General features: G+C 24.6%; 5 protein-coding genes across 5 annotated transcripts; 2 read left to right on the forward strand and 3 right to left on the reverse strand.

The window, feature by feature from the left end:
* Positions 1-633: 633 nt before the first annotated feature.
* OCT59_001638 (uncharacterized protein) lies at positions 634-1,201 on the forward strand (the record flags this gene model as incomplete). The annotated part of the gene is made up of 2 exons (XM_025325378.2): positions 634-897; positions 1,001-1,201. The coding sequence occupies 2 exons, from the start codon at positions 634-636 to the stop codon at positions 1,199-1,201; spliced, it is 465 nt and encodes a 154-aa protein (XP_025181545.2).
* Positions 1,202-3,179: 1,978 nt separating this feature from the next.
* OCT59_001639 (uncharacterized protein) lies at positions 3,180-4,735 on the reverse strand (the record flags this gene model as incomplete). The annotated part of the gene is made up of 5 exons (XM_066143967.1): positions 3,180-3,236; positions 3,310-3,470; positions 3,538-3,741; positions 3,837-3,891; positions 3,986-4,735. 5 exons carry the CDS (start codon positions 4,733-4,735, stop codon positions 3,180-3,182), a joined length of 1,227 nt encoding a protein of 408 aa, XP_065995175.1.
* Positions 4,736-6,457: 1,722 nt separating this feature from the next.
* On the reverse strand, positions 6,458-8,444 carry OCT59_001640 (uncharacterized protein; the record flags this gene model as incomplete). The annotated part of the gene is made up of 6 exons (XM_066143968.1): positions 6,458-6,668; positions 6,731-6,766; positions 6,850-6,870; positions 6,942-7,737; positions 7,823-8,299; positions 8,385-8,444. The coding sequence occupies 6 exons, from the start codon at positions 8,442-8,444 to the stop codon at positions 6,625-6,627; spliced, it is 1,434 nt and encodes a 477-aa protein (XP_065995176.1). The 3' UTR covers positions 6,458-6,624.
* A 4,234-nt stretch (positions 8,445-12,678) lies between these two features.
* Positions 12,679-15,134, forward strand: OCT59_001641 (uncharacterized protein; the record flags this gene model as incomplete). The annotated part of the gene is made up of 10 exons (XM_025309186.2): positions 12,679-12,702; positions 12,821-12,919; positions 12,995-13,072; positions 13,137-13,242; positions 13,325-13,366; positions 13,562-13,663; positions 13,755-13,891; positions 14,691-14,786; positions 14,866-14,963; positions 15,110-15,134. 10 exons carry the CDS (start codon positions 12,679-12,681, stop codon positions 15,132-15,134), a joined length of 807 nt encoding a protein of 268 aa, XP_025181542.2.
* Positions 15,135-18,851: 3,717 nt separating this feature from the next.
* Positions 18,852-19,672, reverse strand: OCT59_001642 (uncharacterized protein; the record flags this gene model as incomplete). Its single annotated transcript, XM_066143969.1, has 4 exons — positions 18,852-18,889; positions 18,967-19,011; positions 19,222-19,500; positions 19,630-19,672. 4 exons carry the CDS (start codon positions 19,670-19,672, stop codon positions 18,852-18,854), a joined length of 405 nt encoding a protein of 134 aa, XP_065995177.1.
* Between the last annotated feature and the right edge of the window lie 1,855 nt (positions 19,673-21,527).

Here is a 21,527-nt window from a genome sequence, read left to right on the forward strand (position 1 = left end):
ATAATATTGCTTCATAAAGTGAAAAGTAGAAAATTTAAAACAGACCATACTGGATTTAAAAAAATAGGGAACGAGAATTAGAAAAATATAAAGAAACGATTACAGACTTGGAAAATCGTATTAGGGAGTTAGAAGTTGATGTAACGGTCAAGGAACGAATGAAATAGAAAAAGAAGAAGTTAGAATTATTACCGAAAAATTCAAGGATCTATAAAAGAAGAAGGAACAAGGAGCGAGTTTATCTCACAAAAAAGTTAAGGATAACCCTGGTCAAACAAAGAAAAATTCTTCAAGCAGGAGGCGTAAAAGTCGGAAAAATTTAGATACACAACATTATTCAAATGGAAAGATCACTGAGCTTTCTGATTGTTACAACTGCGATGAAATGGACGGTAAATAATAATTTCAATAAATCATGTAATATGACATTTTACGATTTTCCTTGGTATTTAGTATTGGACGAAGAAATATTTGAATGTATAAGAGATGTTGGTTATGTGGAGAAAATTACAGTATAAAGAAGTTATAAGACGATCAAGGCCAAGCTTCATTTTACCAAAGAGTATGAAAATACTACACGCGAGGTGGGGCTAATATTATAATTATTAGGAATGGTCGTCAATATTTCTCCGGATGTTTTATTCTGATTTAACACCATTGGAACTAAGTAAGAAATTTGGTTGGCAAGCAGTTAAGAAAATTGTAACAGGAAATGATATTACTGATGGAGAAATTATTAGAGAAAATATTAAGAAATATGGAGGATTTTTCGGAAAAGTCATTCGGGTTATCAAAATTAAATATATCCTTTTATACTTTAACAACGAAAATGAAATAATGAACACGTTCTACAAATCAGGAATGGAAGATGAAATAGGGCAAGGGCTACAATTAAAAGTTAAGACGAACTTATAGGGAAGGATGGCAATTTCAAGTCATGGAGGATCTACAAACAATAATGTATCGGAGAAGTCGGATGACGAACAATTTTACGATACAGGACAGTCTAACAGATCTAAAGATTTTGAACGACAAGATTGATGATTTGTTTCTAGTGACAGAATTAAGGAAATTAATGGCAATGAACCAACAGGTAGTATTAAAGGAAACCAAGGACGGTGATAATATTAATGAAAACAAGAAACATGTTGCGCAAATTCAAGGTTCTCGAGGGGATGATGATAGTAAAGGGAGTGAATGAATATACAATATAGTATGATTTTAGCACTATATTAGATGGGTTTAGTCTTTTAAACCTTTATTAGTATAGTAAAAATTTGTACAATATAAATGATTATAGCATAGACACAAAAGCATCATATCAATAAGGTATCTATCTAAAAAATTTTTGAAACTACACTATAAAAGAAATAAAAATGATAGTTATTCTTCATAGAACATGACAGTAACATGACCCACCGTCATATTGTAGTGCTGGTCCTATTGAAGATGATCTTTTCTATTGGCAAGCGACAATTATGGACCTGTAAGTACATTTAGCCGGCTTATATTTCAAATTTATACAGATGCAACTCAATCATAAACGTTATTAATTATTAATATCAAAATTTGGTTAGTCTTGCTCCCCATACTCAGGAAGCGTATTTTTCCTTAATGTACATTTTCCATTCGATTACCCATTTAAACCACAAAAGGTTACATCTGATTTATATAGTTGCATTACTTGCCTATATTTTAACTACGTACTTACTTATAATAGATTAAGTTTACTACAACTCTACAAGAGTTTATCATCCGAATATTGACAATAGAGGAAATATAAGCGTGTATATTCTAAAAGATCAATGGTCACCAATGCTTACTATTTTAAATTTCAAAAGATAAATCTACTGCGATATTGTTGCTTTATGTAAATAATTTAATCAACTATATTCTTTAAAAGTTCTCTTATCAATTTATTCATTGATGACTGATCCAAACCTGAGTATTTATCATACCATTATTCTCTCGTCTGTTTAATTTACTTAATTGGTTCTCATAAATAAATTAAACAATAAGTCAATAATATTAGACGACCCATTTGTACCTGAAATTGCTCGTATATACAAGACTGACCGCATTCGTTATAAAGCTATGCTCAGGATTGGACTTGAAGATATGCTAGCAAGTATAAATACAATACAATTTTTTGCTTATTATATTTTTATTAATTATATTACATTAAAATACTTACTATCAATCTAAGTGTAATTATATAGATCATATCTAATTACAAACTTTACATTTCGTTTAATCGCTTCCTCATAAAGTCATTTATTTATTTACAACGAATGGTTATTAATATGCTAAAAATTTCTAATGGTCAAACAGATCTTATTAAAATATATATAATTAATACTGGCGTTTCGATCTGTATTCAGATCTTGAATAATTATTTTTTTTTGGATATCCAAATATGAACATTTTTTTTAACTATTTTATCAATTATCCATCAAAAATAAAAAAATAAAAAATTTCTCCTGATTATAATTTACATTGATTAAATGTTCATACTATACATCTGGTTAAAATATTGAGACTGAATTATTTGTAATTTTAATTAATTAAATTTGTTAAAATATTTTAATAAAATTTTTCGATGTCTTGATTTTATAAACAAATTGGGAATTGCTAAGGTTTACAAGATTTAGAAATCCATGATCAGATCTTAAACTATAAACCATTATTAAATTCTTAAATTTGCTGATTTATGACAATTATACTTACTTACTGCCAAAAACAAAATTTAAAATTTCAATACAGTAATTCAAAAATAAAATTTAGAAGCTTGGGTGATTAATTAAAATTTTCTATAATTCAGTTCTGTCCGGATATTAGAAAATTTTTTATTAGTCATAAAATAATTAATTAGAAACCTTAGAAGATTTAAATGAAAAAAACTTATTTGAGAGTGTCGTTAAATATCCACCTAAATACTGCTTAAATACTCTCGTAAATTGAAATTAACTTATAAAAGAATGATTCCAATGCATATCTCAAATAGTAAAAATTGTACAAACATCAAAAAAACTCTTGCTTTGATTATTAATGATACTGTATTGTTTCATAGTATTATACTTTTAGTTTGAATTATGAATAAAAAAAAAGAATTAAATTGAAAGTAATAATATATAATAACATAATGTTTTGAACCTTTTGATTATACCACCTTAATTTTGCTATTCATTTGGAACAGGCTCAAGATATTTGACCCTATTTTCTTCATTTTCACGTTTCTTATAAATTAAAAGTCCAATAATACTTAATATTATAACTATAACTCCAATAATGACTCCAATCACAATATACATTCGTTATGTTTCCAGATGTCGATGTTGGTGATTCTTCTGTTTTATTTTTTGTGTTTTCTATTACTTCAAATGTTTCAACCCATGTATAATTTCTTATATCCATTATATACATTCTTGAATTATACATTTTATCATGTGAATGTAATTCGGTGATGTTCCCTATAATTGTATTTATTAATTAATAATAAAATTATAAAGATAATATTATAAATAAAATTTTGTTTACCAAATGCTACAATCATATAATTTCCAATTAAATTGGCCGTATGACCACTTGTTGATATCACAGAATCAACATTCGAGGATATTAATGGAGCTGTCCATTCAAAAGGAGTTTTCCGAGTATTTAAAACAATTACAGGTGGTTCAACTTTTGCAAAACCAACTTTTGATTTTCTTCCACCATAGACTATAATATTTTCATCAGGATCTTAAAAAAAAAACATAAAGTATTAGAATATTCACAATAAAAGAATGATAATATATTATGCAACAAAGAAAAAAGTTCAATTGTAAATATTTTACCCAATACAGCTGAATGAAAAAAACGAGAATCCATTAAACTAGTATTCGTTGCAATCTAAAAAAAAAAAAAAATAATATTATAATTATTATAATTAAAATTAATTATATTATAATAGCTTTAAAATTTTATAAATTAATTTTGCTCATACCATTGTTGACCAAGTATCAAGTTTTGTATCATAAAGAACAATATTATTAATATTAATTGTTAGTTCTTGTTCAGTTATCGATCCTCCAATATATACGATCACACCATTTTTTAACATAGTTGCACTATATCCAGCACGTCTAATTGGCATATTCGGTGCAGTAGAATATGACCACGTTGAATTAAACGTATCCAAAATTAACATTTCGTCAAAAAAATGAACAGTGTTTGAGTATAAATAAGCATCATAAAATCCACTAAAAATATAAATTTTTCCAGTATCATCACTAGCTCCACGTATATTTCTTCTTTCAGGTTCTTTACCTTTAATAAATGGAATCTTCCATTCTAATGTTTTTGGGTTGAACGTATGAGTGTTTGAAACAAATAGATCTTCACCTGTAATTGGATCTAACATTACTCCACCAAAAAGATAAACAATAGGTTCATCATTAATAGTTACTAATGACACAGTATTCATTGCACCTCCAAATGGCATTTTTACATGTATTGTAAGGTCTACCCATGGTGGTGATTCAATACTAAATGTTTTAGAGACATCAAGATAAAATATTTCATCTGAACAAAATGAATTAATTTTGATTCCACCAAAAAAATACAATTTGGAACCTATAACTACTGAAGCATGACCAACACGTTCTCCAGTAAATGAATCAATCTTGATGACAAAAATTCCTATTACAAAGACATAAAAAATATGCAAAGTTTTTTTAGAAAAAATAAAATTCATTTTTTTTTTCTAGACATGAGTTATAAAAATGAAAATTAATTATGTGACGAAAATGATTTATTAAGAAATCTTATTATAGTACGAAAAAATAATTATAGTACGAAAATAACAAACATAAACAATTTGACGAGTGACGACGTATGACTTTTTTGTTTGTACGTAACACAAATTATTTGGCGAAAATGAAAATAATAAATATAAACAAATTTGACGACGTATGATTTTGTTTGTTTGTATGTAACACAAATTATTTGCCGAAAATGATTTTATGTCGAAATTTTATTATAATGAGAAAATAATAAACACAAACAATTTGACGACGTAGATAATTAGACGGTTTAACATTGACTGCAGCGTCGATCCGGATAAATTAAAAAAAGAAATATCCAGGTTGTTCATGTGTTACTCAAATTCGGATATATTCGGATAGAACGGGTAGAACGGGTAGAAACAAAGCCTTACTAATAAACTCTCTTTTGTTTGGAGACAAGGCGTCTGCGGGACCCTCAAGCAATGCACAAAAAGGTAACAATACGGGGTTTGCATGGAATTATGCAAAATAATGTGGAGTTCCTTCCTTTTTGAAATACCAGACGACATTATGTAATTCTGGCCCTGAATAGATGTGTAAAAGCTTATGATAAATGAGTGTTTCTAAAAAGAATACTAAAATTTTAAAAATAATAATTACCACATTTAATGTAGATCTGTTATTTATAATTTTTGGATAACTACCGAAAAAAATGAAATAATTCTTTATAAATATGTTCGTCAATTTATAAGAGTTTTGAAAATAAATATAATTTGTATTATTGTAATAAGTATCATTCTTAGCTTTTTCATGTAATAAATAATATAAAATTTAATATAAAATTCAATTTGATAGGGTTTTGATGATGGAAACCATTTTAGATAGCTATATATAAATACATTAGTGTAAATAATATCTAATGACTATTTGCTTGACTTAGGTTGAAATATTATGAAATTTAAAGCTTTAAACCCACTATTATTTACTTATTATTGTAATGAGAGAGTCTCAGACCAACGCACTTACGATGCATTATGTAGTATCTTGAACAGTTCAGCTAAAGTAATACCTTGAAGACATCGTAATTGTTATTTTGGGAATAAACAAATTGAATAAACGGATAATATAAGAAAAGTTCAATATTGTAGATTACCGTTACTGCATAGAATAATGACTTTTATGTTGATTGCTAGTCATAATTTACAAGTCAAAGAGTAACTATCGCTTTTACGAGATAATTTTCTTTATCCAATTGAACATATGCACGATTGATACAATGAATTAATAATATTTGACAATTTTCAAACTAATCTCATCATAAAACAATTATTAAAAGATTCTAAAAACGGAATTTTTAATGGTGTGCCTCAGGGTTCAGGTGTCGATTTGCGTCAGCTAACATTATCACATGAAATTTTAAACTTTTATAGTTAGTATGATTTTATCTAGTCTTCATTATTTTAGTTATTATATAAATTATCCAATCTTTTAACGTCACACTGCATTTAAATCCAACACTTACAGTAGTTTTTAGAAAAAATATTGCTAAGGAATTTTATTACATCTAGAAGTTGAATCAAGATTAGAATGATACCTTAAAATAGTATGAGTTACAGTACATTCATAGATGTTAAATTTTTTATGTCAGGAATGAAGTTATTATTTATATTTTGAATAGTTGGAGATAAATTAATTTGCCCAAATGATCAGCTAATAACAAACCAATTTAATATATTTTTATTAAACCAAAATATTGTATACAAAAACCATAAATAATAACTATAAAAGGCTACTGTAATTTAATAAAATAATTTAATTAAACTAATTTCTTTGATTCTTATAAAAATGAAAGAAAAACTCATTCAATATTATTTTCTTCATTTTGATTAATTTCATTAAGATCTATAAAATAAATAAATTAGTAAGTATTAATAAAGTAAAGAACAAAAGAATAAATATCTTACCTGATTCGTCTAATTGACAATCAAAACATTCTGAATCTATAAATTAATTAACATGATATTAAAATCAATATAAATATTATTAATTAAATTGTTTAATAACCGAAATAATTACTACTCACTTAATGTTGGCTGAATAGCATCTATTAAAAAATAAAGTTATTAGTAATGTAAACCATTTTTTCTTGTTATCAAAATAAAGAAATTAAATTACCTGAATTTACTGGTTCTGGAAGATTTTTGAAATTTAAAAGTCTACTAGTATATATTGCTTGTGGATGTGTTTGAATGTTATTAGATCTTTTTTCACTTGTACTGTTTAATTTGATTTTATCATCATATTCAATTATTTGAGGATCACTATCATCATAATCTTCAAACAATTTTTCAAGTTCTTGATATAATTCTTTAGCAGTTGGTCTATTTTCTGCTTTAGCATCCCAACATTTCGTAATCAAATCTGCAAGTAATTTTGGTGTATATTTAAAAATATTTGGTCTAAGTCCTTTACATATTTTAATAGCTAAAGCAGGATTATGAGGAATATTATTATAAGGAGTTTCTTCAGATATAAGTTCATTCATAATTATTCCAAATGAATAAATATCAGATGCTTTGGTATATTGATATCCACGTAAAACTTCTGGTGCCATATAGGGTAATACTCCATAAACTCCTTCTTTTTTAGCTGATTGTTCTTCATTATTTGCTGGTTGACACATTCCTAAATCACTTATATATGGAACATTTCCACTAAGATATAATATATTGCCTGAATGAAAATCTTTATGAACTTTTTCAGCATTATGGATATCTAGAAGTCCACTTGCAATTCCCTTTAAATGTATAATTTTTGAATAATGACTTGATTCATTATTTAGAAAGTAATTTCTCAAATTTCCATATTTACAATATTGTAAAACCATCATATAATTTTTGGTATCCGGATCTTGAGTTATTCCATAACATTGAATAACATCCCAAACATAAATCTGAAGATGTGATTTAATCTAATAAAAATATTGAAGGAAGAAAATTTTAAGATTCATAAACAAAAATTTATGTAATAAATTAATTCATTATTTTAATTATTACCTCATTTAAAAATTCTGTACTTATAAAAGAAGAATTATCCAAACTTTTTAATGCAACTTTAGTGTTATTAAACCTTATCCAGTTTTGATTTTCAATATCCCAATGAGCAATATATCCTTCAGGCCATTCAGCAGAATAAATTTTACCAAATCCACCTCTGGTAATATAAGTAATATCTTTAAAATTTTCAAAGGGTATCCATTCAAGATATCTTTTATAATGCACAGCATTAAGTTGTGATTGTTGTATAAATTCATCAATATCTTTATTTCCACTAGTCCAATTTTTAAAGTTATCCTTAAATCTTTTAGCATTACAAGGTTGACACCAATATTGTCCTGTGCCAGGTTCATTACATTCTCCACATATTCCATATACTTGTTTTCTTTTTTCTAAATCTTCCATATAAACTATTTTATTATCTACCTCTTTTGCTGATTCAGTAGTTGAACTAATAGCAGAAATTGTAACATGTAGCTTTTAAAATAAATGATAAAAAAATTATTAAAATTACTAAAAATTTAATAATATCATATTATTAATAATAAATGAAATGTTTTACCTGATACTCATCACCATCTACAATGTTCCATAAATTTCTTTTATTTTCTTTAGGATTCATTTTTGATACTTCCATTATATGTATATAGATTACAATTTATTTATTAAATTCAAGGATAACGTTAACATATAATGAACGTAAAAAATTTTTTTTTAAAAATAAAATTTGCGGAGTTCGGATAAATTTTATTTCAAATAAGCCCCTTATGCAGCATATGTAACACAAAAAATTTGATTTAAAAATTCTATATATAGTTAATCAATAAAATAACTTGTTACGCAATTGATCGGCATAAAAGAAAAACCAATTTCAGCCAATAATTCCGGGAATGCCGATCATTTAGGCAGCTGAATTCTCAACAAAATTATATATGAAATTAAAATAAAATCATAATAATTTCATATAAATACAAGATTATTTAATTTAAGTTATATTTCTAATACTTCAATAAAATTAAATTAACTAAAAATTGCTTGTTAAAATAATTGATCTTTAATATCGATATTATTTTCGTAATTATATAAACATTTAATTGGGATATTTCACATAAACTTCAAATAATAGATAATGATTCTATTTTTGCTTGAATAAATAAGCTATATTATAACTGCAACATCGAAAAAAAAATATCATAAAATATTAATTGTTCGTTAAATATAAAATTATAATGGAAGTTTTTTAGATGTAACGCTACGGTATGATGAAACTTTGCGTAAGTGCGTAAGTCTTGTAAATTTGCTTTATGTAAACCTACGTAAACTTATGTTTGGTTATATTAACAGCCACGTAATCTTATATATCAGATAATTTCTAGGTAAAATTAAATTGATAACCTAATGATAGATTATTAAAATAGTTAATAAATTTTGTATCACTTGACAAATTCAAAATTATCACCACTTGTATTATACAAAATATATAATTCAATGAGACTCATATATAATGTTGACTTGTAATTAACTTGAAAATAATTCATAATCTAAGATTATCAGACTTTGTAAATCTGTAACGTAAAAAATGACACGTCAGTTAGTTATCTTGTGCAAAGTTTTGGAAGTAGAGATCTGCATTTAGCCAATATTTTGTAACCTGAACTCTCAGAATCGAAAAATTTATAAGATAATACAGTAAGTATATCATCAAGCAAATATCAATTCAGATTGTATTAAAAAACTTTTGCTTCTATAAAAATCTGAAAATTTTATCCATACTTTATATTGCAATCTTTCTATTTGCAAGTCATTTTAACAAAGTAAACTTTGGTAATATAATTTTCTTTGTAAAATTTCCAGAATCCGTTAAATTTGCATTGAGTCAAGATTGTTTTATGAGTCCATAATTATTTTTATTTTTTGCAGTACAGATTTTATATAAAGTAATATCCACTTTTTTATGTATAATTTTTTTAGTCAATAATATATAATTTGTTTAACTTTATATTAATATTCAACAATATTATAAACTTTTAATCTGTTTTTATTATTTGATTCAACTTTTCTTCTGAAGATCTATCTACGTACAATATTATAATAAAACATAGAATATTTGAATGATAGAATCATGATAGATCCTAGTCATTTATTGGATAATTTTTAACATGAATATTATATTTAATGAATTTTGAAATTTGTCCACAATAAAAGTAATAGAGAAAGTTGATATGGTGGTACAAGATCATTATGATAGCAGGGTGCTTTTGGGGTTAAAGTTGCGATAATCTAATCATTTTAAAATGTTATTTATGGCGAAACTTTCACAAAAAAAATATGCGATTGAGGTTACTGAATATACGGTATGTGGAAAGTCAAATAAAAACAAATAAGTAATAATTCAGAGTAATAGTTACATTAAATTAGCTGTCTACATATACTAATAAATAATAAATAGTTTAATATTTATCTATTGGCAATGAAAAAATTACTTTGATAAGACATATATTAACATACAGATTTTCAACTAATGATCATTATCCAAATGCTGAAATTGGAAAATAAAAAAAAAATTATCTTAAAATTTTAATATTTAACTTACTTAATCGTGAAATATAATCAAATACCATTTCATTTGTAAAAAATAAAAAAATTCAAAAAAAAAGTATTTGTAGAATAATATGGTTCAGTTATTTAAATGAAATAAATATCTTCATTTCACGAACATTTTTTTATATGGTCCCTAAAAAAATTCCTTTTAATTTATTATTTAAGATAATACAAAATATATGATTTTTAATATTTCGTGGATTTGATTACTTAACGAAATTTTCTCCTAATTTACTTATCTATTAAAATTTTTAAATGAATCGACTTTTGCAATCGCTTCTTATTCAATAAACATTGGTATCATTTGGTTATTCTATGAACAATTATGATATAACATTGTAATTACTAGGCAAAATAGGCGAAAAGAAATTGTTCTAAATCATATTTTATATAGATAAAGCCATTTACTGAGTTATACTCAAATATGGATTTTAAGATTAGAAAAGTACAGCTCGTAAGTAAATACAGCAAAATTTATAATTTCGGCGGAATTATAAATTTCATGTAATATTTTTAATTTACGTACTGTAATTTCTAAATCCTTACGAACCTTCATTAGTATTACGTAAGTATTTATTAAAATAATCAAATTACATTAGTCTACTTGAATTGAAATAAAATGATCTTTGATGGTTTTTCCATCATTTTTGAATTGAGTAATAATAATAATATTAGCGTTAGGTGGTTATAAAAAAATAATATTGCATTTTCTCTATTCTGATTATAATGTAACATTTTATAAGAGGAAATAAATATGCTTCTAAATACTAAAATTATATATTAACCGATTATTAAACTAAATCGATTATTAAGCTTTTATAATTTTGCAATTAATTTGATATTATTACAACTTATTTACAATGTATTTTCTTTTTAACGATTATTAACATTGGATATTTGGATATTTTATCTTCACAATTTTTCTTTTATAACTTCACATCTTTTGTTCTTTGGATCACATGACATTATAGTTTACTGCGTCACAAATAACTTTATTATTTAGGACAAACTTTAAATATACAATAAATATCTCATCAAAGTATTAATGAATTCCTTCAGCTGGATGATTTAACGGATAATCAATTAGATAAACTATCTCGCTGAAACAATAAATTTTTTAGTTCTTTGACTTAAATTATATTAAATAATCGGAATTTCGAAATAAAAGTTATTTTGAGAAATTGAAATTAATTATTATTAATATTGCCCATTAAAAAAATTTTTAATGAAAAAAAAACCATGGTTTTATTATATTGCACACTAATGTTAATTAAATTTTTATCTATCGTACATTGCAATAGGAATAAAATTTACTAAATTCAGGTTTTTAAATAAAAAGAGTTTTATTAAAATTTGTATTTCTTCATAAAGGATTTGTAAAGAGGAGGTTCCGCTAATTTACCTCAGGCTTACCTTAAGCTCGTCATCATAAGCGTTTTCGATTGGCAATATCTGATCACGTAATGTTTATCACATGACATTCTTCCAGTCAATTAACACTAATTTAAAAATAATAAAATCTAAATCTAAAGTGAAAATTATCATTTAATAAATTACGAACATAACTTCATATTTTTTTTTAATTTTATAATGACTATTAAATATTTCATAAGAATTAAAAAAATTCCAACAATCCAGTTCTATTTTTCAAAGTGTTCTTTTAGTTTTTTACTTTTGATTGATTCAAACTAATTTATACTTTTTGACTAATATTATTTTTACTTATTTAAGGTGATTTAATCGTTTTTAGTAAATGATGTCATAGTACACATTAAAAAATCGTAATAGTCATGGTTTTCCATTAATATTAAAAATTTTTTTATATACATAATCAAACAAACACATTTTAGTAGATTTAATATTTAAATATATGGATGATTAATTATGTTTTTAACTTAATGAAATTCATTCAACAATAATTTTTTCTCTAAAACCAAATGTTGGATTGAAATGTGGCGCAGCATCGAAGAACTATTTTATAATTTGTATAAATTAATTTAATATTAATTGTCATTATAAAATAATTAAAAATTAAAAATAAATAAAACATACTTACTATAAATATTTTAAATTCATATGATTATGACCAAAATTTATTTGATCATCACATGCACATACAGTACATAAATGAAATTCCAATTTAGGGTTCATTGAAAAAAAAAAATTCATGAACAATGGAAATATTTTAAACCAAACTTTTACGTATTAAAGAAGACAATCTTCTCGCATTTTATCACTTTACTTCTAGTGACAAAATGCTTAGTAAAAGAATTATCAAAGTATGAGCGTTTATTGTTATTCATTTAGTTTCATTTTACGTAGATGAAATTTTTTTTTTCAGTAGCGACTAATTAATTCACTCTCATTGCTATTTTATATTTGTATATCACATACTAGGAAACTGAGAGAATATATTCGAACCCGCCACCATATATTAGTAGTGTTTGTTTGGTTCAAGGCAATTTACGTCATTTTGAAGCAAAAATAACGGGTCCTGTATGTATTTTTAACAGCTTATGTTCAAATATAAATGCGGCTAATTTTAATCCAACTATTTTTCTAAATTATTAGCCTGACACTCCATATGAGGGTGGTGTATTTCTCCTTGATATAAATATTCCAACAGATTATCCAATGTGTCCACCAATGGTATGTTTTATTTATACAGTTTTGTAAATTTCAATAATATATTTATTCATGTATATTATATTAGGTAAAATTTATAACAAAAATCTACCATCCAAATATCGATAGAAATGGATTTATATGCTTGGATATTTTAATGGACAATTGGCGTCCTTACTTGAATATTGCGGGTGGTAATTTTAGAAAATTTAATATAACAAATGTTTTACATTATAATAAACATTAATCTTTAATTAAATCTTTTATTTTATCAAGCACTCTTGTCAATTGTTTCATTTTTGACTGATCCAAATCCAGGTATACTACTATTTTATATTATCATCCATATTTATATTTGCTTGATACCGTCAATTAAAAATAATTTTAACAATAAACAAGTTAAAAATAAATGGGAGTTCTTACTTTTGAATTAATCTTTAATATTAATTTAAATATAATGATTTTATTAAGTTTATAATTTTGTATAAACGTTTTTAAATGCTTTTCAATCAGATTGTGTAATAGATGTAAGTCCAGAAATATCACGTTTATACAAGGATGATTATGATCGCTATGAAGCTACTGTTAGGGAATGGACTCGTAAATATGCTATGGGTGAGTATTTAAAAGGGTTGACATTCTTAATGTTTGTTTTTTTATGATTTTTATTATTTTGTTCAATTTTTAACATCCTTTTCCAAATAAGGTGATTATTCAAGTATTTTTGATGAAGAACAGCTTCTTGATGCACTGTACAGTGTAGGTAATGCTGCCGATGAATGGATTTTGAAATATTGGAAAGGAGAAACCAAGGAAATAAATGGTACACTTTGCAAATTAATGGTTTGTATAGTGAAAGATTCTGATGATTCTCCTTGTGGCAAAACTTATGTCATAAGTGATGAGCTAATTAAAAATGCAATAATTCATTTAATAAACTGTCACAACATCACAAAAGTAAGCAAGGCTTGTTTTTTAATAATTAATTGAATAATTGTTAATATAATATTAAATAATTTGTAATTTAAAATAAATTAATAATCACCAAATCTTCTTTCCATAGCCAAAAACTTTCAAAAAACAACAAGTATTAGAACCAAACAAGCATCCTGAAGATAAACAAGAAAAATTATGGAAATTATTTACTGATTGGATAATAGATGATTCTCAATCTATTAACGCTATTACAAATCCAAGATTTAATCAATTTATTTATAATCTTGATCCTGCTTTTGTTATGCCATGTCAAGAAACTATAAATTCAATCGTTTATGAATCCTATAATTCTTCATTTTTACAACTTCAACAATTTATCAAAAATAATGCTACATCTATTTCTCTTGCAGTAGATATCTGGACAGTTAAAAATAGTCAAGGTTATTTAGGTATAACATGCTCATTTTTGGATAAAAAATTTGAATTGCATGAAATTACTTTAGATATTGCTTATATCAAATATCCCTATACTTCAGAATATATATTGGATGCTTTTGAAGATATATTATCCAGATGGAAAATTCGTGATTTAATATTTACTATTACAACCACTAATAGAAGTAATATTAAAAAGGCAATTCTTGATATGGAAAATGTAAATTGGTTAGGATGTACATCACATACGTTACAATTAATAATTGAAAAGTCAATTAAACCAGCTGAAGTATTAATAGCACGTGCTAAGTATTATGCAGATTGTTTAAAGCAAAATGAATTTCTTGAAGAGGATAATGAGAAAATTGTAAGTATATTAAGTAACATTTAAGTATTCTTATAATAATTTAAGAAATTGTATTAATAATTAAATATATATATTATAGAATTCTGCAGAACTTTTACAAACTGTTATGAACTTTCCAACTCAATGGGATTTTGAAAATCTTGCCAAAAAAGATTTAATAAAATCTGAAAAAATCAGGTTGACCCAAGATGAAGAGAAATTAATTCAGGAACTTAAATCAATTTTAGACCCATTTTCAGAAATTATTGAGCTTTTGAAAGGAAATTGTACTTATTCTTTAATTAGTCCTTTATTACTTGAGATTAAGAATAAATTTTATTCAGAAGATGTGAATACAGTGGAAATTAATTTTGAAGATGAAGGTCAAGAAGCGAAGGATTCTAATAAGAATAACTATAGAATTCAAATTAATGAACCTGTGGATTGTACTGGCCTTATTGATAAGATAAAGCTCAATCTTTCTGTTGCTATTGATCATTATTGGAAAGATTTATTAGATCCAAATCTGATTCTTTTTAGCATTTTAGATCCTAGAATAAAAAGATTATCCTTTATATCTACATCAAAAAGATATGAAGTTGAAAATTTATTACATGAAAAGTATAAAGAAATGAAATCAGTTACAGAAACCAAAACTAATCATATAAATGAAAATGAGCAAAAACAAAAGAGGACAAATTCAATCTTAGCTAGTTTAAAGAAATCATCATCTACAATACGTGCTGTTGAGGTTTCTGAATATTTACATTTGGAAGAAATTGATTTGGATAGCAACCCTTTTACATGGTGGAAAGAAAGAAAAGAAAAATTTCCTATTTTATACCATTTTGCTATAAAGTATTTATCTGTCTATGCAACTTCTACTATTAATGAAAAATTGTTTTCTGATATAAATAATTCAATTTATAAAAATAATTCTGAATTATTTAAATATTTGATATTTTTAAAGCAAAATAATAAGAATCTAGAATCAATTAATAATAATGTTTGAGTTAGTTCATTTGATATTTCTTTTATTACTATACTATATATATCTTTTATTGATATGTAGTTTAAAGACATTATAAATTAAATATATTCTTTTCTTTTGATTCTTGTTATATTATTTATATTATTTACCATTTTGTTAAAATATTACAACTTCCCGCCAATTGTTTTAATGAAATTTTTTTTTGAATATTTAGATTTACTACATATTATGTTATTTAACAAATCTGATTTGGTATAAAATTTGTGTTTCTAAATATAAAATTGGGTTTAGTCAGAAAATACATTATTGAGCATCATATATAAACTCTAACTAAATAATAGAAGCGAGATTATATTTTCTGTTATTAGAGGTTGGAACCGGTCCGAAATGTTAAACTCAATCCTAGTCAGCATTAAAATTCGGCCAGGATTAGCATCAAATATATTTTTAATCCCGGCAGACCAAAAATCTATCAGTTCAAAACGAAACTCTGGCCGAAATTCAAGCTGAAATTGTCTGACCGGCACTATAAATTTCGGTCTGTGTAATGAATTTTATATAACACAAAAATTCCACTGCTGGTATGTGTAGCTCTCTTATAAACTTTTGTCTGAAGTCCTGTGATTTATAATTCTGGCCGGCACTGTAAATTTGGCCAGAATTACAAAATATTTTCAGCATTTTAACTGGTTATAAATTGTTTTTTAACCGATTAATCATTTTAACCGGTTCCAACCTCTGTTATCAATGATAATTAATATTTAAGTTTCATAGTAAACTGTAAAAATGAGTTTATAGCTAAACACATTTATATTACACAAATTATCAAAGGCATGTTTTTTAATTACCACTGCTGGTGATATAAATATAAGCTTCCTTTGATCCAATGGTTATACATTTTCAATATTATAATAGTATCATGTTCACTTCAGAAAAGCAGCTGAATTGTACTCAGCAAAATGTAAAAAATTAAAGCTATTTTAACAATAATAATAAGCGCAGATAGACAGATACTGTAGTTTGGTTATAAAAAAAAATTAGGTTTAAAATTGATTGACTTTTTTTTTGATAGCATAACTTCATATTATAATTTAATACATTATGTTCTTTTAAATTTATTTGATAATAAAATAAATTTTAATTTTTAAATATTTTTGAAATAAACTCAAATATGCTATCAAAATTGTTGAAAGAATGTTTGCATGAATATAAATGTGATTAACCAAAATGCTTAATTTGTGATGTCATTTTTTAATAACATTATATTAATTGTAGTGCATGATAGTCCGTTCAGTATTAGCCTGATTTTTGTAATGATTATTTATGATCGTGATACAAACAGAAATCCCCACTCCGAGCTAAAAAAATATAAATGGACATATTCTTGAATTTTTGTTCAAAAGTTATGATTATGTCATCCATTTGACATGTTTAGCCCATACTGCACATATACATTATACAGTACATTAACTGATTATAATGATAATTTAGACAAATGATCTTACATTGTATTATGAATTTATATATTTGTTTTAATGAAGTGAAAAGAAGCATTTGTGAACAGTGTTGTTAAATTGCCATGTCATTTGCCCATTTTTCAAATGACATTTGTCATTTCTCATACTTTTTCATAGTAAAATCGATGTCATTTAATATCATTTGATGTCACCCTACTATAAAAAAGGAATGTTCAGAAAACATAGATAAAATAAACATAAAATGTACATTATACATAAAATGTCTATAGAATGTCCAGATTACATAGGATATATGCAAAGGGGACTCATATACTTTTTTGTACATTTTATATACAGTGAGCCCATTTTGTATATTTTTTATATATTTTATGGACATTCTATAGACATTTTATGTATATTGTATATTTTACGTATATATTCTAAACATTCCTTTTTTATAGGGTCATTTCAATGTCATTTCAGTGTCATTTGACAACACTGTTTGTGAAAATTATCAAGCAAGAATATTTAGCAAAATTATATTGTGAATATTGTATTAGAAATTATTTAAAAGCAAAATTTTTAAATTAGAAATAATAATATTGATTATTTAATGCAGAAATATTAAATGAAATCACTTGCTCCAAGTCTAAATATTGGATATTTAATTAATGGTAATTACTCTGAAATTTGTGAAACAGAATGGAACGTTATGAATGGAATTCTAAGGAGCAACAATTAGAAATATGTATATAATATATATATTATATAAGATATATAAGATATGGAACTATGAAAGTTATACTAAAAGTTAGAAATTGTTGAAAGAACTAATAGAAGTTGGTTTGATGAGGTATGTAATTAAAAAGAATATTTTTTAAAAAAAATCCAATTTTAATATTTTAAACCTTCTTAGGCCAAATCTCACCTAACACTAGTTAACAAATGGACAACAATTATGGCACAATGTTATGGCAACTAAAGACCAATTAGATGGAAATTATAAACTTGTAATTAGAAAATTGGTTACAAATTTGAGAGAATATTTAAAACAAAAATATAAATTTATAACCATCTTTCATGGAAAGAGAATTACATATCATGTATTCAATTTATGCACTTTATGAAAAGGATATAATAAAGCAACTGATATACTATATAGTATTACAATGATAATGTTGTAAATTTTATCTAGATAACACATTTACTAATTGTGAAAACAATTATAATAAATATTACCAATGGTATGAAACCAAAGGTTATAACAGCAATTAAAGAATTGATAACAAAAAAGCATAACATCAGATAAAATTAGAAAAACTTATAAATTATATTATCAAGACATACCATATGGTTTTATTAATAAGATAAATGAATAAATACATGCAAGTTACCCAATAATAAGGCCAGTATTACTTAAAATTTTGTTTAACATTATTTCAATGCCTACTCGCTCCTAGTATTCTTTCATTTTATCATATTTATAACTTTATCAAATTAATCAAAAATTTCAGTTCACTGACTACTGGAAATAAAAAGGATTAATGATAATTGAAATTTTAAATTATAATAATTATAATAGAGAAAAAAAATAATATATAGTATATAAATTCTACACTAAATATGGTTATAATTGGTCTAAATTTTTTCTTTGCCTTCAGATTTGCTATTTTGGTCTATAAAATAAACAAATAAAATAAGTACATTATACTTATAATAACATTGTTTTTATTTGTATCTAAGAAATAGTTACCATCTTTACTAATATTCAGTCGAGAAATATCAATTTGCAGAGATTCTATTTAATGAATAAAAAAATTAGTACTATTTTTAAATGATAATTTGAATATTTTTGATAATTAACACCTATACTAATCATATCATTTTTTTTTGTAAAATTCATCAGAATTATTTAACTCAAGAATATTATTATTATCAGGATTTTATTTGATAATTAAATCTTATTAGCATCTTTTCAAATTAATATGAAATTTTTATCAATAAATACCTGAAAATTTCATGCTAATTATATTATTATTTTTTTCATAATAATCATCAGAATTTTTTGGCTCTGGAAGATTACTAAAATTAAGTAATCTACTGGTATAAATTGCTTCTGAATGTGTTTTGTATGATATTCCTAGACTAGTAGTACTATTATTAATCAGTGATTTTTTATTAATTATTTCTGCTTCTTCTATTTGATTGTTTATCTCTGCATAACCATTAGATTTAGGATCATATGATTCTCTAAACCAATTGCCTAAAGTTTTTTCGATTTCTTCTGCTTTTGGTCGATTAAATTGATTTGCATCCAAGCATTTTTTGATTAGATGCACTATCAATTTGGGTACTTTGATATTAAACCTTGGTCTAAGTCCTTTACAAATTTTTACTGCTAAATTTATATCATGACCTACATCATAATATGGAGGTAATCCAGAAATTACTTCATACATAATTATACCAAAACTATAAATATCCGCAGCTTTGGTATAATTTTGTCCACGTAAAATTTCAGGAGCAATATAAGGTAAAATACCATATATTTTGTTTTTTGCATTTTCTGGTGCATTATAATTTGCAGGTTTACATAATCCCATATCAGTTATACAAGTGTGGTTTTTAAACCTTAATATATTACCAATATGCAAATCTCGATGAATTAATTCTTTTTCATGTATATCTCTAAGTCCATGGGCAATTTTATGTAAATAGCTGATCTTATTATTCCAATTTAAATAATTATATTTTATATCTAGGAAATTTCGTAAATTCCCATGCTCTGCATAATCTAAAACCATAATGTAATTTTTTTCTTTTGGATCTTGAGTTATTCCATAAAGTTTAATAATACACTTGTACGAATTTATTTTGTAATGTAATGTAATCTGTATATTATAAATAAGTATAAATACCAATAATTAAATAACTTATATTGAGTAATAATTAACTAATTTACCTCATTCATAAATTCCAATGTAACATTTTTTGAATTATTTAAACTTTTCAAAGCTATGACCATGTTTTGATTCTTTCTTTTCCAATTTTGATTATAATCATCCCATTCGTCTATGTAACCATCAATCCATTTTGCTCTATATACTTTTCCAAACCCACCTTTTGCAATATATTTAATTTCATAAAATCTATCATAAGGTATCCATTCTAATACATTATTTGTATATGATTTTTGAGCATCTTGTATAAATTTATCGATGTCATTATTACCACTAGTCCAATTTTTGAAATTTTGTTGAAAACGCATTGTATTACACACATATTTTCCATATATATTATTCAAAATCCCCATATAATTCTTTGTTTCTGGATCTTGAGTTATTCCGCGAACTTCATGAGGTATTGCAATCTGTAATATAATAAAATGAATAATATTAATAAAAATAAAATTTTTAACTAGTATTTACTCTTTTAAATGATTGGTATCACATTAATGGTGCGGTACAATGTGATTAATTTGTATTACAATTTTTTTAAAAAATGAAACTCTTACGAAATAACACATTTATTATTCCTTATTAATAAATTCTAATGTAATACTTACTTGATTATCTAAAATTTTCAGAATTACAAACACATTTTGATCTTCTCTTTCCCAATTTTGATTATAATCATCCCATATATGTATATATCCATCAATCCAATTTGCTCTATACAATTTTCCAAGCTCATCATCTTCTCCAATATATTTAATATCATAAAGTCTATTATAAGGTATCCATTCCAATGCATTTTTTATCTCATAACAAGTACGTTCAGATAGCTGAGTATTTTGAATAAACTTATCAATATAATTATTACCACTAGTCCAATTTTTAAAATTACATTGAAAATGTATTGAATTGTACACTTTTTTCAATACTACCATAAAGTTCTTGATTTCTGGAACTTGAGTTATTCCATAAACTTCATGAGATACTGCAATCTACAATATAATAAAGTTAGTAATATTAGTAAAAATAAAAATTTCAACTAATTGTTTTCACAACTGACAATATTTTTTTCACAAAATGGCCACAGTACAATGTGATTACTTAGCTATCAGTGCCTATTTTTTTGATTACCATATAATAATTCTGTAATGTATATTTTGTAATAATTGACAATATGATTGCTATTATAATTTAATATATATTAAAATACCATATTACAATGAAATGTAAAAAAATAATAATTTTGTAATATATGACAATTATCCTTTTATATTAATTACAATATTAATATTAAATATCATACTTGTTTATAGACTTATTAATATATATATTATTAAATATGATATTTACATAACATATC

The sequence above is a fragment of the Rhizophagus irregularis genome, chromosome 10 (genome assembly GCF_026210795.1).
Source record: "Rhizophagus irregularis chromosome 10, complete sequence".
Taxonomy (NCBI): Eukaryota; Fungi; Glomeromycota; class Glomeromycetes; order Glomerales; family Glomeraceae; genus Rhizophagus; species Rhizophagus irregularis.